We start from the raw sequence: 24,276 nt of genomic DNA on the forward strand, positions 1-24,276 counted from the left end.
AGCAAGCCCAGTGCAAATACACCGAAATCAAGGTCCGGCCTCCAACTGCCTGCATTTTTAAAAAATTAAGAGACAAAGATGTAAAGTAGATATTTGCAGGAAATTTGCAGATGAAGTCAAATATGAGCAAGGAGAATGTTTTAAAAATAACAACCCTTCTTTGAAAAACTTCGGTATCCTCAAGGAAATTCAAAAACCTACTGCATTCATTAAAAAATCCTTCCCTTTAAAAAAAAAAAAAGCCCCGGATGCTTTGAAAAAGGAACACATCAGAGAAAAAGACAGTCCACAGAAATTAAAATGCAAGTTTAGAAATAAATTTTAAGATGTAGTAGATGATTTGGCAGGTGAAATTGAGAGAAATCTTTCACCATGTCAAGTGGGGGTTGGCAAACTTTTTCTATAAAGAGCTAGATAGTAAATATTTTCAGTTTTGCAAGCCATTCGGTCTCTGTCGTAACCCTTCCCTCAGGCTTTGTAACACGCGTGCAAACAGGCCTGACCAGGTGCCAGCAAAACTGGGTAAACACGGGATTTTTGAGTTGTGCATACTTTTTACACTTCACAAAAATCTTTCTTCCAGTTTTTTAACCCTCTAAAAATGTAAAACCCATTATTATTTACTGTGTGGACCAGAACAAAAAAAAAAGGCCGTGGCCTTGATTTGGCCCACGAAGCCACAGTTCATTGGCCCCTCCCACTGATGATAAAGATACAGGCGGTACGTAGAAGAGGAACAGTGAATGGTGGCCTGAACTTAAGCAACCACTGACACGGACGAAAAGGAAATCTGTTTGATTTCCAAGTTGGGAACCTTCTTTGAAATTCTCAGCACACGGGGCTTCTGAGAATGTAATACAAGAGAAAATAATCCAAACCAGGCTAATTGGCTCAGCGTTTGAACGGTTTTTACACAGTCATTATAAGGTAAATGCACCTTATTGATTTTTTAACTTTGAAACAATTCAGTCGTAATATAGCAAATAAGGTAGAGAGTCTAGAACGGAAAATACGTGCCAGTCACGTTGGCCGTATAAACAATGCTGTGGATAACAGAAGGGGAGACTCAGAAGGAGAGGAAAAGATGTAAAAAACATGAAAAGCAAATACGCATGTAGAGAAAAATAAAAAGTGGTTATTTGGAAGATCATACAGATTTAATATTAGTATTATTTAGGGTTGTAAATACTAAAAAGTGGGAGGACCCGTACGAACACTTCTGCAGGGAAGACACACAGATGGGCAATAGTCACACAAAAAGATGCTCAGCGTCGCTGACTGTCAGAGACATGCACACTAAAACCACAATGGGATACCGTCTCACAATGGTCAGAATGGCTTTCATTAATGAATCAACAAATGTCGGCCAGGACGTGGAGAAAAGGAGTCTTCGTGCGTGCACTGCTGGTGGGAATGCAGACTGGGGCAGCCACTGGGGAAACAGTATGGAGGTTCATCAGAAAATTGAAAACAGATCTGCCTCATGACCCATTGATTCCACTTCTGGAAATATATTCGAAGCAGCCCATGACCCTAATTAGAAAGAGCATATGCACCCATACGTTCATTGCAGCGTTGTTTACAATAGTGAAGATACAGAAGCAACCCAAGTGCCCATCAGAGACACAAGTGGATAAAGAAGAGGTGGTACGTATCTACAATGGAACATTACTAAGCCAAAAACAGAGTGCAGTCTTACCATTTGCTACAGTGTGATGGACCCAGTAGGGGTGTCCAGACCACCGCCCACGGGCCGCATGCAGTCCAGGATGGCTACAAATGCAGCCCAACACAAAACTGTAAATTTCCTTAAAACATTATGAGATTTTTTTGTGATTACATGTCACAATGTATTTAAAGTGTGGCCCAAGATAACTCTTCTTCTTCTTCAAGTGTGGCCCAGAAACACCAAAAGTTTGGACACCCCTGAAAAGGGTATTCTACTAAGTCAGTCTGAGAAAGACAAAGACCATATAATTTTACATGGAATCTAAATAACAAACAAACAAAGTTGAACCAGCCTCATAGGCACGGAGAGCAAACTAGTGGTTGCCAGGTGGGAGGGGTTTGAGAGGGCGGGTGAAAAGCCGAAGGGATTAAGAAGCACAGATTGGTAGTTACAGGGCAGTCACGGATGTCAAGTCCAGCACAGGGAATATACTCAGTAGTAATGTGGTCACTATGTGTGCTGGTAGGTGGGCACTGAACTACTGGGGGAAAACTTCATAAAATATATGATTATCTCACCACTGTGCTGTACACCTAGAGCTGATACAAAATAATAGTGGGAAAAAAAATCACATGGCAAAAAATAACCAATTAAGAATTAAAATGAATGCTACCAAGAGCAGACCAGGGAGAAGGGAGGAACTTTCCTAGTACATGTGTGCTAATTTCTGAGCATTCTCATCAAGGTGTCCACAAATAATCCTCTCAGTCTGATAAATTCAAGAGACGGAAAAGAGACACGACCAAGGGTTACCCCTGACAGCGGAGGTATTTGACTTAGACCAGACCAAGGATGCTTTACTTACAAAATAATCATAATTTCCAGTGCCAAGACGTGGGAAGAGAAACTGGTGTTTTCACTCCGATTCCTTTTGTATAACACTTTTACATCATGCGTGTGTACTTTATTTGCTAACCATAAGATTAAAAATAGGAAGGTTATGGAAGCATAGAAATTACTTAGGTCGTTAAGCAGATTTTTTTCTTCAGAGGGGCTGTGGTTGTGAAGATGCGTGTAGACATGGATTCTGGAAAAACAGTTTATGTAAAAATGAAGGTAATTTTGTCAATGAGCACAATTTTCTTTAGTTGTGTAAAAGTCAGTATTGGAAACATAAACATATAAGAAAAGTATGGGGATTTTTTGGTTGTCTTATCATTCAGCTCACCTGCATTTTACCGCTTCCCTACTATCTGTGTGTGGTGAGATTTTCAAAGCTGTCTCAATCCTGGATTGTCAGATTGTTCGGCCAGATTTACCATTTATCGAACTAGACTTTGCCCCTGTATTAGTCGGGCTGAGCTGCCACAACAAAACACCTTCAACTGTAGGCTTTAAGCAACAGACATTTATTTTTCCATAGCTTTGGAGGCTGAAAGGCCAAGGTCAGGCGGGGTATCCCAGCTCAGTTGGGTTCTGGTGAGAGGTCCCTTGTTTGCAGACAGCCACTTTCTTCCTGTGTCCTCACCTGGTGGGGAGAGTCAGGGACAAAGAGCTCTCTGATGTTTGTCCTTATACAAGAACACAAACCCTGTTGGGCCAAGGTCCCACCTTATGCCCTCACTTAACCTTAACTACTTCCACAAAGGTCCTGTCTCCAAATGCAGTCACAGTGTGGGTTACAGTGTCAACCTCTGGGCTTTGGGAGAAGACCAATATTAAGTCTGTAGCAGCCCCCACTGAATGATGTTGTCATTTGGCTGAATTGAACGTGTGGATAAATTGACCATAGAGAAGTCATGGAGCTGGGCGGTAACTACTCGTCATGTGGGCTTCCCTTTCAAAGCCCCAGAACACTGGTGTTGGAAGTTCTGCATAAGCTGACCCCTACCCTCACAGATTCTAGAATTTTTAGGCTCGCCAAACCCCAGAGCCACCACCTTGCCCCTGCTCCTTACAGTTGCGGCAACATCTTCCTAGTGCTTTGGTTTTCTCCTGAGTGCCTGCAGCTCGGATGCCCCAACTTCCCTGGGACCCATCAGCCTTCTCTTTTCTGTCAAATTACAGGAACGCTCGGGTTTTCAATAGTTTCATTTGATGTCCACAGAAACTTTGGAAGGTGGATAGGGGTGTTTTTGTTCACATTTTGCTGGAGATGCAGTTGAAAGGCAGAGATTAGCACTGTCCTCTTGTGCCCAGCAGAACACGTGCACCTTCCATGACAGGAGAGTGGAAATGGCGCTGGACCCAGCGTCAGATGAGCTCCACGCCTGGCACGCCAGGGTCAGGCCAGAGGCAGCGTTGTTTGGGATCAGATTGATCTTAATTGATTCAATTAAGGAGGAATTCTAGCATTGGAGTGCTCAGTGAAATAGCTCACATGTTTTTTCTTCCCATGGCCATCAGACCAAAGTGATACCATGAAGTAAGCATGGAGTTTGAACTCACTAGCAATGAGACCTTGGATGAGTTACTTTACCATTCTAAACCCATTTCTGTGTAAATTAGAAGAAATAATTATGTTATAGCTTGGGAAGATTAAAGGTGATTTATGTGATGTGTTGTATTTAAAATAATTCTTTCCATGTGTTGTATTACAAAATTGTATCTAACAAATTATGTACCTCTGGAATTATGTATCGATGTCTGAAATTATGTATGGATGTCCAGGATTATGTGTGGATGTTCAGGATAATGTATGGATGTTTGGGATTACGTATGGATGTCCAGGATTACATATGGATGCCCAGAATTACGTATGGATGTCTGGAATTATGTGTGGATGTCCGGGATTATGTATGGATGTCTGGAATGGCATTCACGACCTTGCGCGCCACGTGAACAAGCCTCATTTGCTCAGGCCCTCCCAGGCGTGTTCTCATAGTCATTTCAGAGGAGCAAGAAGGAATACACAAGTACAAAGTCCTCTTGAGAAATCACCTCCACTTTCCTTTGCTCAAAGCAGGCCACAGAGCTCCCACCCCCACCCCCAGACCCAAGCAACAGAGAAATAGATGCCACCCTGTGACTGACAGATCTCGGGTCATATTGCAGAGTCGTTTTGCACTGATAACATCTTTGGTATTGATCTAGCCCATTGTTATTCCAAAGGAATTGTTGTAGAGATGTGAAACGATGATGATGATCAATAGCCGTTTTTATGATTCCTATTTGTTTCCAGTTCTGCTTTTGTCGTGTTTTCATTCGCCCAGTATCCACCAGGGGTTTGCCCATAAGGTACGTGCTCACAGCGCATGCGCAGCTTCGCACTTTGCATGCACAGCACCTCCTGTGGAGTGTGCTCGTCTGGGCAGACGAGTGGTGGGTTTTCTGCTGTCCTGTGACGGAGCAGACAGAGAGTGCAGCGTGACCCTCCCCCTCCATATTTCTCTTGACAGGTGCAACAGTGTCGGCTGCTGGGAAGAGCAGGCCTCGGTGCCCAGAGCCATCTGGGATGCCAGAGACTGCGTGCTGCCTGTTCACTGCCTCTGCACGTCTCCGTATCCCCTCTCTGTGGTTTTATTGTTAGAAACCCGACACCCAGCAGCACGCGTTTGGGAAGCAGCAGATCTTACCAGCATTCCATGCAGGCGTTCACTTCACAGCCTGTGAGCAGTCGCATCTGTACATCTGGATGGCGCTCCTTTATAAATAGCTCGTGGGGAGCCTGGGGCATGTGGGATGGACCTCTGACGTGGGATTGGAAGCTTTGCCAGTGGTGGTCCCTGGAGACAGGAAGGAGCCGGCTCTGAGCCACAGGGAAGCCACATGCATGGCCTGTCACTGGAAGACGCAAGGGGATATTTGTCTAGTGCAGTGAAGCCCAGTCTGGGCAAGGACAGGCATCTCTCTACCTCTCCTAATTGGGTATCTTTATCTTTCCATCTTTCTTTTCTTCCCTGTTTCTCGGTTTTCTCACTTGTTTCTTGTTCTTCTACCTACTTTTTCCACTGGTGCATTCCTTATCGGTTGTTTTCTTTGGGTCTTAGCACTCTATACCATGTCACAATGCCTGCCAAATAGCCTACGTGTGCCGCACTATTGCTTCACCAAATCAGGCTTTGGAGTCCAGCCGGAGAGCATATTTGTGCCATTCAAGAGAGGTGAACACAGCCCTGGCTTGTGTGGCTCAGGGGATTGAGTGCCAGCCTGCAAACCAAAGGGTCACGGGTTTGATTTCCGGTCAGGGCACATGACTGGGTTGTGGGCCAGGTCCCCAGTAGGGGGCATGTGAGAGGCAACCACACATTGATGTTTCTCTTCCTCTCTTTCTCCTTCCTTTTCCCTCTCTTTAAAAATAAATAAATAAAATCTTTAAAAAATGAAAATTCTTAAAAAACAAGATGTGAACACAGAGTATGTGGCAAGCGCTTTTAAAGTGCTTTAGATAAACCATTTCTAATCCTTCTGCAAAGGACAATATGGGCGTTGTATCCGGTGTACTGAAGACCGTGGGCAGACAGGCCCTGTGACTGGCCCAAGGTGAATGCCACAGCTGGCCTTCAGGTCAGGCCCATGTGTTTCCAAACGCCAACCCTTTTCCATTATATCTCCCCCGTGTCCATGTGGAAAGAAGCTCAGAAATTGTGACCTATCTTGCTAAGAATTGTAGCACTAGAATGACTCTGCTTTTTTTGGCTCAGTATAAGAGAAATCTAATGAGAGGAAAGGCTGTTTTATTCCCAACCTGGGAATGTCGAGAACGGGGCTGAGACTTGAACCTGTTTTCTGACACTCAAGGAGAGTGACCAGCCATACATGACCAGCCAGACAGTGCTTTCATTCATTCGCCGAATAATTATCGAGTGCCGGCTACATGCCTGGTACTGTCCTGAAGTTTGGGATTCTGCACAACATAAGAAAGACCCTGCCTTTTCAGAGGGTGCAAGGACATGGGAAGAGACAGGTAATAAACGATAGACAAAGTAAGTGAGCTGTGTCATGTGTTAGACGATACTTGCTGTGGAGGTGGAGACAGCGGGGCAAGACAGTAAGTACTGGAAACTCCAGAGAAGGAGGGTGGCATTTGTTAAGTAGAGAGGTCAGGCTAATATTTGAGTATAGGCTTGATGGAAGTGAGAAAATTGGCCATGTTGGTATCTGGGAGAAAAGCATTCCAGGCAAAAGAAGTGAACATAGCTGGCCTTTGTGAGCAAGGGCAAGGAGCAGTGGGGGCAGAACGTGGAAGGGAAAGAGCAGTAAAGCTGATGCCAGATACTGTGAAGCCAGGTTGCTCGAGGCCCTGTAAACTATTTTAAAGATTTAAAATAAGGGCAAGGTAAAAACAGAATAGCCTTAGGCGTGTTAGGTACTTGGATGAGGTAGCCTAGGTACAGCATGCTGGCATTTCTTTCTGATCAAGATTGTAGCAACGTTAGTGATGAAAAGTGATTGGAATCTGGATATACCCTTCAAGACCCCCACACCCCAGTCTCTCCCGTAGACGAGATGCGGAAAGAGAAAGAGAGGAGTCTCTGAGTTTCTGGTGAGAGGAAGGCAGTTTGGAGAACAGGAGTCAGTTTTGGACATGTTTGAAACATTTACTAGATTGGCAGATGTCACAAGTCATCAGCTATATGTATGAGTCAGTTGTTTGGAGAGAAGACTGGGCTGGAGATGTAACTGGGGATTCATTAGCATATACCATGGCTTAAAAAAAAAAAGGCATGAGACCTAGTAGAGAGAGCTAATACGAAGTGTACAGCCGCAGCCCACTCAGTGGATGGTGAAAGTCGTGTTGCTCTGAAGACAGGACTCAAGAATCAGTGAGGAAGATGATGGAAGTCTGATTTGGGCTTCAGTATAAGAGACTGTTTTAAGTCACTAGAGCTCAACAGCAATAGAGTGGCCTATTTCACAGGATGAGTTTTCTGGTACGGCAAACGTTCGGGAAGAGTCATGAATCTAGATCATTGTTTTCCCAAAATGTGTGCAGTTCTCCTTCCCTCCAACCTTCCTCCCTCCACACAAAAAAAAGAGGAAAAAAATAGTAATTATATGTAGCCTTTATTTAAGTAACATTGTTTACACACACCCCTTAATATATTCATCATAGTCCATCCAACTCTGCTGAAATAGACTGTGATGAGTTGTTGTGTGTATGCTGTGCCCCCTCCCCTTTCTTTTTTCAATCTTGAGTGAGATGGCACAATGAAAGCCAATTAAATGGTACATTGGGCACTGAAGAAAAAGCATTGCAAGATGGTCAGGAAAGGAAAAAGCAATGTTAGAGCTCGCTAATCTTGCCTATAAATGAGATACGGCCAACGTGTTTGCCGCTCTCTGATATGTGGCCTTAAAGCCCCCTTTGTCCTCCTAGTGGGTATAAACACTCTGCTTTCTCTGCTTTTTCCCAGTCAACTCGGTGGGCCTCATGGAAGCTCATCCGGTGAAGAGTTCGTACAGCCATCGGGAGCTTAAAACTGCAGTGATCTCTTTAAATCAAAACCCAGTAAATGAAAGGGGAATTTATATTGCAAAACAGATAGGGGATAATTGGATTACACAATAAGCTTTAACTTTAAAAGTGTTGTGTATATATTCTTTCGATAACAAACTTCATTTTTTTAAAAAAGATTTTATTTATTTTTGGAGAGAGGGGAAAGGAGGGAGAAAGAGAGGGAGAGAAACATAGATATGCAAGAGAAACATTAATGGTTGCCTCTCATGTGCCCCCAACCTGGGACCTGGCCTGCAGCCCAGGCATGTGCCCTGGCTGGGACTCGAATCAGCAACCCTTCAAGACAATGTGTAACTCACCAAGCCACACCAGTCAGGGCACAAACTTCTTTAAAGCATGTAACTATTTTATTAGCAGAAACCCTTCAAGCGTACCTTCAAAAACTTGAAAGTGAAGGGTTTTTTTCCCAGTTAAGTACATATCAGAAATTACTATAAAGCATAGCTGAAGTTATTGTCTAAAATAGAATCATTTCCAAAAAAATTTAAAGTTTGCAAACAAACTTACCCCCAGACTCGTCTTTTGCATAAAGTGAGGTCTTCATTGTAAAATAGAAAACAAAGGGACCTTTAGCTTGTCTAGAGAAGGGCCAGGACTGACTCAGAAAGGCAGCACCTGTAGTTCTCCCTGGCGTCAGGATGCACAGGGGTTAAAATACCCAGCTGCCTCCGGCCTGTCTCAAGGCACCAAAACCCACCAAAATTGTCTCCAGAGACGTGGATGCTCAGCATCCTGAGCATGGAGGGAAAGAACTGGGACCAGTGTTTTTTAACATTTGCCTCTCGGCAGGAATTTTTTTTATTAGCTTACTGTTGCTAATAAATATGAAATATTGTCCCTTTGTTTGGTAAACCATTGTTATTTTCATGTAGGCTCACATTTTGGGAAAAAAACACAGAGAAATTACTCATCTATTGGGTGTAAACAGAGGTGTCAGTGTTGGGCGGTTAAAATGACTGCACTGAGCTTTGACAACTCTGCGCTGCGCAGCGGGGGAGGGTACAATAAATAGATTGGTGAGACTTGAACAGAGGCTTGTTGTTCTGAATCGCACCCATGGACATACAGGGCGAGGTCTTTAAAGGAATCGGGTTATGACATTCACTCCCCAAACCTGGTTGCTTTGGGGGATGGGGCATCACAATAGATGAAGACATCCTGAGGGGGCGGAAGGTGCTGCAGAGAGAAATCCAGGCAGGGCAAAGGGGAGTGCGCTCCCTCCCTCCGAGAATCCAGAAACAGGCAGCAGCCTGGGGCAGCTGGAGCTGGAGTCACCCTGGCTCTTAATGTGGAACGGACTTTAACAATTCCATGATGAAGCTAAGGCCAAGAGTCAGCTGATTCATGGGCCAATGCTTGTATCGCCATGGACTAAAGACGGATGAACAGGGCTCATTCATGGTAGGAATCATTACTGCTCCGTTTTGTTTGCTGTACCAGTCCGTATACAGGGAGGCATAGTCACATAGCCTTAAACAAGTCTATGCCCAAAGCTTTGTGGGGTTTTTTTGCTGTCCCAGCAAACGATTACCAAATGACTGCTTAGCAAGAGTATATATTCTGAAGGAAAAATGAATCGGCTTTTTAAGTGTTAGCCTCAGACCACCTGGATTTACGATAACAGGAATATGTATAACAAAAGCGTACACAGTGGGTGGGTGCGGTTGAATTCCAAGGTGATTTGTCATGTTTGAGTTCATCTCCAACTGAGTCTCCAGGTGAATGGGCCGGTGCTGGGGCCGGGAGCGCTGTCTTTCTTAGGGAATGCACAGGGTAAAGAGCGACCCTCCAGGAAGTTTAGTACAGTGACGTGTAAGCAGGTTTATGCCCTTGCCTTTCCTCTCCTAATGGACAGCCTTCTGTGGCCGGTTTATAGGAGTTTTCAAGAGCTGTGATTAGCTTCACTTGCAGGGAACTTGCAAGGGGTTTGGGGGTCATGATGTGTCAGCTATGAACTCATTCAGTGAATCTGAAGGCAACGCTTGGAGCAGGAAAGAGCCAGGTTCAGAGGTGCTGACCTGTGGAATGTGGTGGTAAGGTCATTTCTAGCTAAAAGAGCCAAAATTCTAGTTTCCTAATCATTCAAAGGAAAGGCAGTGGTGACGGACAGTTAGGGGAAGGACTAAACTACAAAACATACACTCGTTTGGACCATCCCTGCCGGAGGTCCTCGTCTCTCATCCGAACCAGGAAAGTGGAGGGGAACCTCAGACTCAGAGAGGTAGGGTTGAAGGAAGAGGCCACGTTTGATCTAGGAGTCAGGTGAGCACAGCACAGGCGTGTGGAGGGCAGGGAGGGCTGGACCTGAAATTCTCTGCACACTGAAGAGGAAGTAGATCTGTGAGCGCAGACTCGGGGAGGATGGTTTCATTTCATTCACTTATTCACTGTGGCTGTGCAGAGCAGCTATGAAATGCAAGGCCCTCTGGAGAGCAGTTATAACAGTTCCGTCTTCGCTGAGCAAATAACTTAGTGTTCCAGCTACTAGGGTTGCAAAACAAATAACCCAAAACTTAGTGGTGGCAGACAATCGTGTACGATGCTCACAGATTATGTGGGTCAGGAATTTGCTCAGGGCTCAGCAGGAAGAGCTGGTCTCTAAATCCTGGTGTCTGGGGGCCTCAGCGGGAAGACTGGTGGCTGGAATCATCTGGAACTTGTTCACATCTGTCTGAGGTTTGGCGTTGGTGGTTGCTGTAAGCTGAGATTTTAGCCCAGCAATTGGCCCAAACTCCTACATGTGGTCTCTCCGGTTGGTCTGGGCTTCCTCACAGTATGGTGGCCACATTCCAAAGCCGAGCGCCAGAGAGGGTGAGCACAGCGGACACCATATCTTTTCTGTCACCTTGTCTCAGAGTCACACAGATACCGGCCTCGATGGTGCGGCACCGCGTTGGTCAGGGCCAGCGCGGGCCCTGGAGAGCTCCAGTCAGAGGCAGAAGCACCAACCCCCAGTGCCAATGGAGGAAGGCCAGTCCCGACACAGGAAAGGCAGATACAGACCCATGCACATATGTGTGCATGCATGTGTGTGCACATATATAAAGTCTATCACACCTCATAAGGCTGGGAGAAAAGGGTTACCACAGCACAAAGTCAAAAGTGATCTAAGTATTATTCGTGATTATTTTCTGAATGGCGGCACCAAGAATTGTACACGGAAAATTCAGTAATGAAAATGGTATCCGAGCACCGTGTTTTCCCAGCTTGAGTCTCCTGCGTGTCACTTCCATTGTTTTTACTATTATCTTATTATCTGCATGATTGTTTCCCTGATTTACGGTATTTTTCTTAAAATTGACCTACTGAGTTTTTTACTCAAGTTTGTTTTAAAGCGAACTAGATAGTACTTCTGAAAATACTATTGATTTTTCACTGTCATTTATTTGCCATGAAATAAAAGCAACTTTAAATATAATAAAATTAAAACAAGTTATTAGACACTATATATACTGCTGTCTTTTAAAGGAGCTGATGCTGAGGGGCCTCTCTCTTTGTCAGGAAAACATGCCAGCAGGCGTGAGAAAGGTGAGAAATCACACTCACACAAAACTGAGGCTCCCTCCTTGACTTGGTGGGAAAGACTGAAAGAGGAGCGAAGCCGAGCGTGCCCTAGTGAGTTGGTCAGGGATAGCTACAGCCACGTCTGTGTGCCTCCTAGCATCTTTTAGAGAACTATCAACATTGTAATTCTACTTTGTTGGCAAACACAGACACCTGAGTGGTAAAAATTGTAGGTAGCTAAGCTTGTATCCAGCCAGATTCAACCAAGTTCCTGGGATGTGTGAGGAAGACCCACACCCGGCACAGTTGACCATTTTCAATTAACAAAGGTACTTTGTAACCTGCCATCTGTTGAAGGCTAGGTCCTCATGCCTCTGTTAAGGTTGGTTTTATAAACACCTCCTTGAAAGATCCAGTGAGCAATAAAGGGCCTTGGCTCACTGGCTTCCGCAGGTTTAACTATTATCTTATGACCATTCCCCACATGCTGGTGGAGTTGACTTCTGGCCTCCCCACTGTGGCCAATATAAAGTGCAATGTTCCTACACTTTATAGAACTGCCCTCCATCCAGAGTTCCCAAGCCGACTTGCACTTTTTAGTATGCGGTATCTGGATCCTGTTAACATTCATTTTGCAAATAATTACTAGCATCTGCCAGCACCAGTGTTGTGGTACTAAGCCCTGAAGATATCAGGGGAAAAACGGTGGACGCTTTCTTGGAATACAGAGGAAGGCCAGTGGGAGGAGCTGTTTCCCCCGTAAGACCTAGTTAATGGCTTAGCAACGCCGCCGTTGCCTTGTTGTTAGAGTGTCCATCAGAGAACACTGCTTCCTGGAGGTTCTTCCCAGCAGGGATGGCAACTGGGGGGTAGGGTCGTTTTCATGGACTTCTCCTCCTGCAGCTGTTCTTTCTGGTTTGGGGGGGGTATGGAGAAGGTCTGCAGAGGTCAGGAGGACAAGAGCCAGATATTTATCTCTGGGGAATCCAGCCTGCATCCCTTACTGCACTCTCAGACTTCTAATATCAGTGCCCTTCTAGGCATGGGGTTGGCAGTAACCCACCTTCTGTGCTTTCTTTACTTGTAGTCAGCGACGGTGAAGCTGTCAAAACCGGTGGCTCTGTGGACTCAGCAGGATGTCTGCAAGTGGTTGAAGAAGCACTGTCCGAATCAGTACCAGATCTACAGCGAGTCATTCAAACAGCACGACATCACTGGTAACGTATGCAGTGTCCAAACCATTTCATTCCCTCTCCCCACCGCGGCGGCCTTTCCTGAACCCGGGCAACCAGACGGTGTCTTCCTGCTGGAGTTCTCTGGCATGGGTGTGCTTTAGAAGGGCTGATCAATCCCAGACCTGGGTGGGCCATGCTACTTAACCAGCAGGAGACATTATTACAGAGGACCGTGGTAGAAAGCAGGGTAAGGGGTTGGCGGAGTCTAGAGAAAATAAAAGCAATCCTTGGAGAAAAGAAAGGAAGGAAGTCTTTCCAATCAAATTGGTTATGGGATCAATAGGTAGATATTCTAAGGAGAAAAGGTTTCTAAAGAGGAAAATTCCAAAGCGACTATCATACTAAGTCACTGCCCCTGAGTAAGTTACCTTCACAATAGTTCAAAGCACAAATTAAGACTCCAGTTAGATCAGGGGGCTCTGAGCACTGCGTGTGGTGGTCAAGAAGCACTGGGACGCACAAAATACGATGGTATAACGAGCTGTAAAAACCCTACAGGTCAAGTCTCTCAGTTGTACAACGGGGTGAGCAAGGGGGAGAGGCCAGGCCTTCTGTGGGAGGCCATCAGAGTAAGGGGGTCTCTTCCAGACCCCACCTGCCGTGATGCCCTGGGTCTGCTTAACCCGCCAGCCGCCGCCCAGCCTCGCCCCCTGCAAACACCATCATCAAAACCGGGGCCAAGGAATACACTCCGTGCACCACACCTGTGCCGCAGGGGGAAACAGTGTTAGAAAGTCCTGGTTCTGGTGCCGAATCTGCCCTGGTACTAAGGGGAAACTGATATCCCAGTGGGGAAGTGACTTGCTCTAGAGCAGCTCAGCACTCTAGACGCTAAGGCTCTTTCCGAACTTGGACTTTCCATCTGCCAAAATCCTAACCTCTCTCTCTCCATTTGTTTACTCCTATTGGTTTGCAGAGGGCGTGTTAAGCAGAAAGTACTTACTGTTGCAGCTCAACCCGTAACTCTGAGACCCGGGGCAGATCCCACCTCCCGAGGGCAGGGCTCCCTGGGTGGTTTCCAAGTGTGTTCCCTGGAGGCTGCCTGTCTGTGTTGTGTGTTTGGTTGTATAGAAAACTTGATTTGGAATAACGCTGAGTTTTAAAAAACACCAAGCTAAGTTATCATACAGTCCTGCAGACCAAGCTGATCATGTTAAAGTATATAAAGAACATACCCAAGTGTAGCTCAAGCTGACTACGCAGACCGTGAAATACTCCTAACTTAAATATTTAAAAAGTCCTTAATTCACTTCCTCTCTCCCCCGCAGCCAGAGGTAATGGCCCACTGTATGAAATTCCTGAAATCCTGAGGGCAGTGTTGGAACTTTGCTCAGGTTCCAGGTGTCAGATTTTTATTTCTTATATTCCTATATTGCTAAGAACATAGGAACATCCTGCATCAGGTCAGTCATTCCACCCCTAAAAGTGATCAGTCGGCTAGGAACCATCTGGCTGGTCACAGTAGCCTTCATCAGACAACGTCTGCCTAATGCTGCTTAATGCGTGAGATGGTGAGAGCACGGCCTTCTTCGTGATCGCATTTGCAAGCGGTGTTACCTCTCGTTAGGGGTGAGAGTTAGGAGATACCCTTGAGGGAAGGGTAAGCATTTATAATGGTTTGAAGAGGATGAGCCTTTGCTCCACGGAAATGAAGATCTCATGCTCCGATGCCTGTGGAGAAAATGGCACCGCTTCCCAAGGCTTTCTGCTGACTCGTGAGGGCGTGGAAGAAGGAGGTGTGGTTTCCAACAGCCGTCGTTTCGCTTTGGGCGGTGCACTGGGTCTCCGTGGAGCACGGCTGGCCTGGGTCAGCTGCAGCCTCCTGGGGACCTCGGGCCAGATCCCGGCTGGGACTCTGAGCAAGTTATTTGACCTCAATTCCTCATCTCCAAACTAGAGATAAGAATAATACCCATCTCGCAGCATTATTATGAAAATTAAAGCAATAAGTAAACGAATAAGTCAGCCAAGTATTGACACCTCTTGCATATCAGCATTGCATTATTATTTACTGCATTTTTAAACCATAAGATGCACCTAGGTTTTAGAGGAGGAAAATAGAAAAAAAAAGTTTTGAAGCAGAAGTGGTAAAATATTTACTAACATAAATAACATTTCACCAGTGTAAATATAAACAGCTCAACAGCAGCACTGATAACCATTATTCCTCCCAAATTTGGGTGGGAAAGCTGTGTCTTATAGTTCGAAAAATGCAGTATGTCAAGACTCGTGGGGAGGTGTCTAAAAACATACTATTCGCCCTACAGGGCAGTCTGTTTTCTGGCAAGAAAAGAAAGCAGGGAATCATCTGGGGACTTAGGGATTCAAGAGAATGATTTCAGGTAAATATTGGATCCACTCCTTTTTGACACTCACCTATCTGAGGTGAGTGTTGCTCACTTTCTTCCTCTGTTCTCTGGCCCAAGAGAGAATGTAAAATACCCAAGTGATCACAAGGGCCAAGCAGCCAGAAAATAGCTCTCAGAACTTGGGCCGGCCTGCCGTTATCAGCTCTGTGAAGCGGGAAGCAGTGGGAATCCTGGTACCCTTGGAGGTGGTAATCAGCAAAAGCAAAGAGGCTTATAAAATACCAAGACATGAGCATGCCCCCGAACAGCCTCTGCAGGCAGCAGCGTGACTGGGGGGATGGTTGGGGCACTGGGTACAGGCGCCAGGTCAAAGAAGCCTGGAGCTGCATCTGTGCTGTGTGATTTTGGGAAGGTTACTTGATGCACTGACTGCTTCCTCCTTCAGCTGTACGAGGGGATGATCAGTCTCCACCTGATAGGGTTGCTGGGACAGCTATTCATGGTCATAGTCAGCATGCAGTGAACTTTAGCTGCTGCTGTTTTCTGAAGTGCTGTCCTGATTTCTATGCACATAAACAGGTTAAATTCATCTGTATTTTTATGAAAATTGGAAAGGCAGCATCTACGAGGAGGGCAGGGGAACATCTGGGCTGGTAAACATGCCGAGCTTGTCTGCAAGGCTGCAATAAAGGTGTGTCTCTGGTTTATGCTTGGATTCTCCTAGTACTGCCGTTCATTTATTTTCCTTAAAGCAAGGATCTCCAATACAATGCTCATCAACGAGGTACAGCATATCAATGTAACATATAAACAGTCCCGTAATTTAGAGGCACATGGTACCGTGAGTGTAAATAAAAAGGATACGTATTAAATGGAAAGGAAAAGGGTTGGGCTTTCGGATCTCAGATCTGGGTCAAATTCCCCCGCCTTGTCCTCCACCCCCAACCTTGGACACAACCCAAGTGTCTCATCAGTGAAATGACACTATCTATCTTAAAGTGTTTCTGGGGACATTAAATGAGGCCTGTGAAGGGCCTCACTCAATGTATAACAAACATTTATTCATTTAGCAAGTATTTATAAAGCAGCCGCCCTGTACCACCAGGTGTTGCGAATACAGCAACAAATGAGACGGTCGGTGATGTGTGTAGGTAAAACTTTGTGCTTCCGTAGAAAACTAGGCATCACCCACAGCGCACTGTTTTGGGACATCTAATTCTGCTTCTACAGCGCTGGTTTACAACTCTGCAAATCCCTCAGTAACTGATGGCAATACAAAATAATTCTTGTGCTACACATGTAACTCCTGCCCCACAGAGTTTCGGTTGTCTTCCACAGCTGCCATGACAAGGGTGAGTTTTGCCTCCCACTGACACATGTGTTTCATCCTTTCCGGTGTGTGAATGCGTTTGCTATGTGGGTTCTCCTTTGGGGGCAACATCCTATCGTTCTCCTCATTAACGAATTACAGAAAACCTTAAAACATGCTCACTGTTGCATGGATGATAACCATGATCCGAAGTTCTTTTGGAAGTGTAAACTTTCACCTTGGTAGTTTAACTTTTCGATTTATGTTTTAGCCAGTAATTTCACTGTATTATTTCTGATGCCTTTGTTTAAAGGACATTAAATCTTAAACAAACTACGCACCCACCAGTTTCTCCCAAGTCAAAGAAGATACCTTTGAACCCATCAGCATGCAAAACCTTTTGCACATTTCCTGTTAAAAAGTTCCTCGAGAATTTCATTGTGTCCAGAAGTACCTGCTATTTTGTGGCAGATGTGTTTAATCAGAAGGGAAGCTGCTAGTGTTAACTCGCCGTAGAAGAGATCTTAAAAAGGCCTAAGCTGGTTAGAACACCTGAGAAGCATTAGGATAGATTTAAATCATCAGATTAGGCTGCAAGGAAAGAAATTTGTCTATTGTGCTTGCAAGATTTCTCTCCCCAGCTTTCTGAGGCCCTGCTTAGAATGCTGATGAGGAAGCGGCACTGGGGCCAGGTGTGAACTCACAGCCACTCTCCTGATTCTCTTTTATGCACAGCTAGGAATCTTTCCGGTTTGAGGAGCTCCGCCCTGACCCTGCCCAGCCGCCGCCTCTGGTGGCTGAACAAGCCCGATCACCTCCTCCAGCCGCAGGTCTGCACCTAGAAAAGCGTTCTTTCCCCCGACAACTTGAAAGGCTTATATGTTCAGGGGGAAGCTCTCAGACCTCCCCAGAATACAAAACATGTCTTTAAAAGCTATTTTGAATATGTAAAAGGCGTTCGTGTTGGCTGCTTTATGGACCAGCAACAGGCGTCCTGTAGATGTCCAGATGTGTATGTACACGAATAAATAAGTATCGTACGCGTTTCCCCTGCAAATGGTCAGTATTGATTTGACCTGTTTCTCAATGGTCTCCTGCAAAAGAGATGAACACTTCCGTCTTTTCGGTGCCTCGGGCACTGCCCATTTATACCTCTTCCCCCTTTTTGAAACGCTCTGCTAAATGGAGCACCTGAAATCTGGCAGTTCTGCCTGTGCCGTGGAACAAAGGGGGAGCCTCTTCTCTCTTTCAGACCTTCAGTTTGTGGCTCTGGGTATTTGTTAACATTGTTCCCTTCAGTGGGGACTTCCCCAGGATCTTCCACCCTTCTATCCTTCTGTTGTTTTATTACGGCTAGAGCTCCCAGGGACCGGTGGGGTGGATCATTAACAGGTGTCCGAAAGAAGTGGAATAATTACTTTATCTGACATACCTATGAGAATACCACTTATAGAATCCAGGTTAGCCAGATAAAATGTGGGTATATTTAACCACCAGTTGTGCCTCCTCTGTGCATTTCCTTGTCTTCATTGGTTTTCCCTCAGGATATTATGTTCTACTTTCCTCTATCATTGCCTTTTGTGATATTTCTCTTTTGTAGGAACTGCTCTGCATTTGTTATTGAACCTCAGGCAGCATTTTTTTCTCTGCATAGGAAACTTTCTGTCATCATCAGAGCCCCTGGTTTCCATAATCTGATTTTCCAGCAACAATTTTTTTCTTTGTTTTTAAGCTCTTTTGATGGAATGTATATACAAATGTCATTTTTATGCCCCCTCAGCATGCTTAAACCAAAGGTGCTGAATGTGGTCGGCTGGATGATTCAAGGTCATACATTTCTGGGTGTTGGAAAGGACTTCAGTTAGGATGTCATGCAAGATTTTATGGGGTCAATAAAAAAAATACCCCTTCCAATAAGAAGCATGAATGAAGATCAAAATATCAGCTCCATCCCTGATAAAGCTTTTTGGGAGAATGTCACTTAGGTTCCAGACAGATCGATTTGCTAAGAATACTTCCCCCTAATTCAGGCCTTCTGCTCGCTGGCAGAGCAGGGCCCTGGCCCTCTCACCTGGTGGCAGAGAGCCGGCTGGCTGCGGTAGGCGCACAGGTCACAGAAGTGGGCGGGGCTGAGCAGGAGGCGGGGCTAAGCAAGCTCCGTTCCTGCTTCCACTGGCACCAGACAGCGGCCGGGAGCCTTGGCCAGGGAAGTCTGTCCACAAAGAAGAAGGGGGAACGCGTGCCTTCCCCCCAATTCAGCGGAGTGTCTCCCACGCATCCTGTCCGACATTTCTGCCTGACCGGCCGCCAGCCTGCACTTGCACATCTCTAGGATGAGCATTTCATAACTTTTTAAAGCAAACTGTTTTTCATCTAAAATTGGTGGTGGTGGTTACAGCGCCTCCTTCTCCTGACTCCTTCCTCCTCTAAGTTGCAGGCCCAGGGGGCCACCGGCAGGGCTCTGCCGAGCGCCAGGCTCTTTCCTCGCATCCTCAAACCCACCTGCCTCCGGAATGACCCCAAGTTCCCTTCAGCCTCTAGCTCAGATACCACCTCCTACAGAAAGTGTTTCTTTCTCCTCCTCTAAGTAACCCGCCCTGCAGCTCCCAGGACAGGCCCTCTGGTAGGACTTGCCAGTTAGGTTAGAGTTGAAATGTTGAATTATCAGAAGTTCTGCTGAGGTTTAACTGGAACTCTCCCCTAGGCCTTGTTTACATACCCAAGTTAGAAACCTTTGCTGAAAAAAAGCCCTTGCTGGCTTCCCCACCCCCATCCCCCACCCCGCCCCCCCCACTCTTGCTGCCAGACCTCAGCGGAGCCATGGTGCCCTTCCCTCTGCCCCCCCCATTTTTTGTCCCAGTGGCCTGTTGAGTGGATATCCCAGAATGCTCCCTTCCAAGCTCCCCCTTCATGTCTGGTGACTGTCTTTCTTCTGTTACACTGAGAAGTTATGAACTATCTGATGAGATTTCCCTAAACTTTGTACCCTCTATTTTGTCTGTTTTCTCCGTCCTCTTGCTTCAGGAATCATGGCCTTACTCCCTTCTACAGGGAGGTATCTTAGAGACTTTTGGCGGGGTGGCGGGGGAGAGCAGGGGGCGGTTAGCCAGCAGAGAACTGACGTCAGGAGGCCAACAGTTACCCTGGGGTCTGGAGAGCAGGGGCACACGCAGGAGGTGCAGCCCCAAAGACTTGCTTAGCCAGAGCAGAAACCAACGCCATGGCAAGCGGGCAACAGATTCGGACATTTCACAGAGAAGGTTTAAAAAGGGCCAATAAACACATGAAACTGTGCTTGGCAATATTAAGTCATCAGGAAAATGTGAGCAAAACCACAATGAGGTACCACTGTACCCCGAGCAGAATGGCTACAATCCAAATGCGTGGCAAGACCCAGTGTTGCTAAAAAGGTGCAGCGGCCGGGTCTCTTGCACATTGTTGTACGATGATGCGCTGCCACCTGATTTAAAAACTGCACTTCTTGTAGTTAATCACATGCTTATTAAATGTCCCTGCGTTTCTGCTCCGAGGTATTTACCCAAGAGACTTGGAAACATATGTTCATAAAAATTCCAGTTTGCTAATCTCCAAAAGAGCTTTATTCAGAGTAGACAGAGTTCTAAACAGTTGCCAGCCAGGCCCATCCAGGGTAGGCTGGGTAGACAAGGCGAGCTCGGCCAAAAACACGCTCAGTGACAGGAGCCAGGTGACCGAGGCGTTGCAGCCGCACGACTGACCCCGATGTTGTGCCGAGTGAGATGAATTAGAAACAAGAGTGCACACGCTGTGTGGTTCCGGTTGTACGGGGTCGTGCGACAGGCAATGTTAACCTAGGTGACAGGGCGGCGGGTGCTGGGAACCAGGGGCGGGCGGGAGATGGGCGGCCCAGAGGGGCCATTTTCTGTCCTGAAGAAAATGCCTCATGTCTTTGTCAAAAGGGGTCTATTTTCCAAGTGTCTAAAATTTATTGTACATGAATTATAACTCAGTAAAGTCATTTTAAATAACTTACATGCTTTCCAAATTTTCTAAAATGGCATACTATTTTCTAAAGGAAAAAGTGAAAATGTCATTCTATATCTTTCCATATTGACTTTGGGATCATTTATATTAAAGGTGATAGATTGGATAGATGGATGGATACCTAGATATGGTTTTATAGTCATCTATTATCTATAGATATTTATGTCGACAGAAAGCATTGGAGTTTGAAAGTGCACTTTATGCATTTTTCACCGCAAGAATAATCTGAAGATATCAGAACGTTCCTCCAAAGACAGGCACAGTTTTACCTGTTGTCCAAAGATGACCCCTGACAAGAGACAATATATGTGCTTGTCCTGAGACCCCACCTATCTGAGCCTGCACCAGCACACCCAGACTTGGCCTTTACAGATGAGTTTAATTTCAGAAAATATTTTGACACAGCGTATAGTTGCCACCTTTGTCTTTTACGCATTAATAATTTTTAAATTAAAAACTAACCTCACCATCATTTTATAAACCAAAGAATATTAACACCACCAAAAAAAATCTCAAGATTTAAAAATGGAATAAACTTTACTTTAAGAAGACAATACATTATTCTTACTTCTTCCCCTTTTGTCACAGCACCACTTTAGAGGCTGGCGTAAGGAAACTATTGCTCAAAGGGGACATTTATTGACGTTCTAAATATAGCACGTGTTTCCAGTTAGGACATGTGGCAGGAGGAGAGTGGAAGTTGTCGGCAAGTGAACTGTTGGCTGTTTCACGGGTCAGAGAGCCGAAACAGCAGGAATGTTTGTTTTACCCACAAATCGGGCTCCAACTCACCCCCGTGCAGTCCCTCTAATACCCGCTGACTGCCCACTGTGGAATCATTGTAATTGAGGCAGGTGGGCGGATTCCCAGGGCCCATGATTCCATTTTCTCATGAGTGATATTCTCCTCCCCTCGCTGCTTTTATTGATTTTGTAGTTTGGGAAACCAAAACCAAAGGGAAAGTTTTGCCCAGGTCCCACGGCCAAAGAGTGGACAGCGGGGGCCAGGGATTCGCTGTTGAGCAGATGGTGATGCGGGGGGAGGCCCTTCATAAACAGGCCTCATCTTCACGGTAGCCGTTGCTCATGTCTGTCCTGCCCGGACACTGCAGGAGACTCCAGTCCGTTCTCGCCCCCGTTCTCGCCCCCATACCCGCCCAGCGCACGTTTGGTTCATTTTTCTAAGTCTAACTTAAAAGTCTAAGTCTAACTTTCTAACTCAAATTGTTCTTTTCTTCCCTACCTTCCCTGGGCCTTTCCAAGCAGAATTGATTTCCCCATTCTATGTTTTTTTCGTACATGATTTGCAACAAATGAGTGGCAGCTATAGTATTATAACACTTACCACGTTACTTTAGCGTTATTTGTTTACGTGTTTGTTTTCCTTCTACCAGCCACACACTCCTCTAAGGTAGAAATAGCATCTGATTTATCTTGCTGTCTCTTCACTGTGTGAACCCAGCGCGGGGCACAATACAGTCATTTCAGTAGGTGCTGATGGAATTAAATGCAGTTTGTTCTTCTTTTGATAGGCTTAGCCCTGAACTTGGCCTTTTATTTCCATTGACAAGAATTCTCTGATTAGTCCTTCAGTTTCCTGATCTGCCTCCTTTTCGTGAGCTCATCCTATACTTTCCTGTCTGCAGCTTCTTAGGATTATATGCCCTTGATGTTCACGTCTGTCTGCCTGTCTCCTTCTTGGAGAAGCCTGTTTTACTTTTTCAAAGAACTCTTGTTTGGGATCTGTACTAAGCCCCACAATGCCATCTCTACACTTCCTTGAATGACACGCTCTTGAAATTTTGCGGGATCCGGAATCCTATGGCCCCTTTGGGAAGGTCTTCCTGGTGGGGGACGGCGCGGGGGCGGCTGGCAGGTTGTGCCTGGCGCTCTGCTCAGCGCCGAGAGCCAGCGCCGTTGTGCTGTGGCAGCTCGCTGGGCCCACTGCACTTCGAGAGGCAGGTGTCACTCTGTAGGGTGGGAAGAATATCATTCATCTGCAAAGCCTGTGTTGATGGCAGCGGAGCAGGAACACAGAATCCGTCACACTGCAGGGACACATGCTAGTTTGCCCGTGTTTCACACGTAACAACACGGGCTGCAGACCTCCACAAGCCTGGATTACTCACAGCCTTTCATGGCACATGGGCTAACCCAAACCTCCCTTAACGACGCTGACCCGGTGTCAGAGATGATAATTTACACAGGAGAAATGAGAGCAGTGAGCGGCCAGCGTGTAAAATTGCTCATCGTGAACAGTTTTCACCGACAGGAAGGGCAATTTCATTAGGTTTCACACAAGAGTATGAATGGTATGAATGGAATGCTGTATCTTGTATAAGGTGGGTGGATAATGTCTTTGAGAGTTTCCTGATGTTTGCTGCTGAGGCACCGTGTTAAGTACTTATTCACAGTGCTGAGATACGTCTCCTTCTCATTGCATGTGGAGAGACCAAACACAGAGGGTGTGACTTCCTGAAGCCCGCAGAGCCAGTAGTCATGATGGGTAACTGTCAGGGGGAGAATTCGTCTAACCCAAATGTTGGCAAACCTTCTTTGTGAAGGACCAAATAGGGACGTTTGATTAGGCAGGCCATATGGTCTTTGTCACAGCTACTGAACTCCGCCTGTGGAGGATGCAAATGAATGTGGTGGCTGGGTTCCAATAAAACTTTATTTACAAAAACAGACGGTCCTCCCTCTGCCCAAATGTGTTTTCTCAGCAATGGTTATGAAAGGAATTTAGAAGTCATAGTTTTAAAAAACATGTATTACTTTTTTTCCCTGTTTGTGGATTAGAAAATGTAGAGAATATACATATACAAAAAAAAAAAAAAGCATGTAAAATTCCCCTCTAATCCGAACAAGCAGAAATAATGATCGGCCCAGATGTTTGGACGTGCATGCTTTCAGACTGTCCTCTGTGCCCATGCGCTTACCAGGGTAGCATCCTACCTTTGAGAGATGAATAGCCTCTTTGCACTGGGAGATATGTGGCAAATGCATTTCCATGGCAGTTTTTAGATGCAAAATATTTTCTTTTGCTGTTAGTAGTTATTCTCTGGATGCTGTATCTATTTCTACTTTTCAGATACATTGTATATCTGGGGCCATGTGCTTCTGCATTCAACACTCCACCTTCCTTCCCTGCCTGTGGCCGTCCTGTATTCTTAGCTGTGTTCAGAATTCTCCCTCCTACTCTAACACACACAGACTGCAGAACAGCAGCCTCAAGCCCTGTGATCTCCGTGTCCATAGCGCTCAGTCATGAGACTCATTGTCTTTCCCCAGCATTTGTACCTCTGGTACTGATCAGATTCCTCACCTTTGCCCCAGCTGTGGCCAGCCACAGGTGGGGCAAATGGGCACCGGAAAAGAAATATATCTTCAAATCCTTGACGTTGTCCTCCGTAGAAGAGAGCCTAGGGGGGCAGTGCAATTTCTTTGAATGTTTTCTTTCTGTCAGCTATTCCCCAGGACTCCTCCAAAAGGGAGGCTTGTGCAGCTCCCCTTAAATTCATTACACTTTCGGTGTCTTTCCTTTAGGGGGTGGGGCACCTCAGGTAACACCTCAGCTGACACAGGCATGAGAATCCCTTCCAGAGAAAGAAAAAACTGGGAGCAGTTTCACAAGCTCACACATTGGCCCAGTGTCTTTCTTTATAAAATCTTTCAGAGGATGGTGGGGCGGATCTAGAGGCAGAAAGCTGAGATGGTTGTCGTCGTTCTAGAAGGATCTTAACCCCAAATCTGCCATGTGGTGGTGAA

At 45.8% G+C, this 24,276-nt stretch overlaps 1 protein-coding gene across 3 annotated transcripts in view; it reads left to right on the forward strand.

Annotated features, from left to right (window-relative positions):
- The window catches only part of SAMD12 (sterile alpha motif domain containing 12), a 326,783-nt gene that overhangs the window by 124,993 nt on the left and 177,514 nt on the right, over positions 1–24,276 (forward strand). For all 3 annotated transcript variants that reach the window (XM_037148787.2, XM_037148788.2, XM_037148786.2), the window contains exon 3: positions 12,721–12,850. In XM_037148787.2, the coding sequence (XP_037004682.2) occupies positions 12,721–12,850 (130 nt within the window). The remainder of the gene's footprint in view (positions 1–12,720; positions 12,851–24,276) is intronic.

The sequence above is a fragment of the Artibeus jamaicensis genome, unplaced genomic scaffold, assembly GCF_021234435.1.
Source record: "Artibeus jamaicensis isolate MK-2021 breed Jamaican fruit bat unplaced genomic scaffold, CSHL_Jam_final scaffold_916, whole genome shotgun sequence".
NCBI classification, from domain to species: Eukaryota; Metazoa; Chordata; class Mammalia; order Chiroptera; family Phyllostomidae; genus Artibeus; species Artibeus jamaicensis.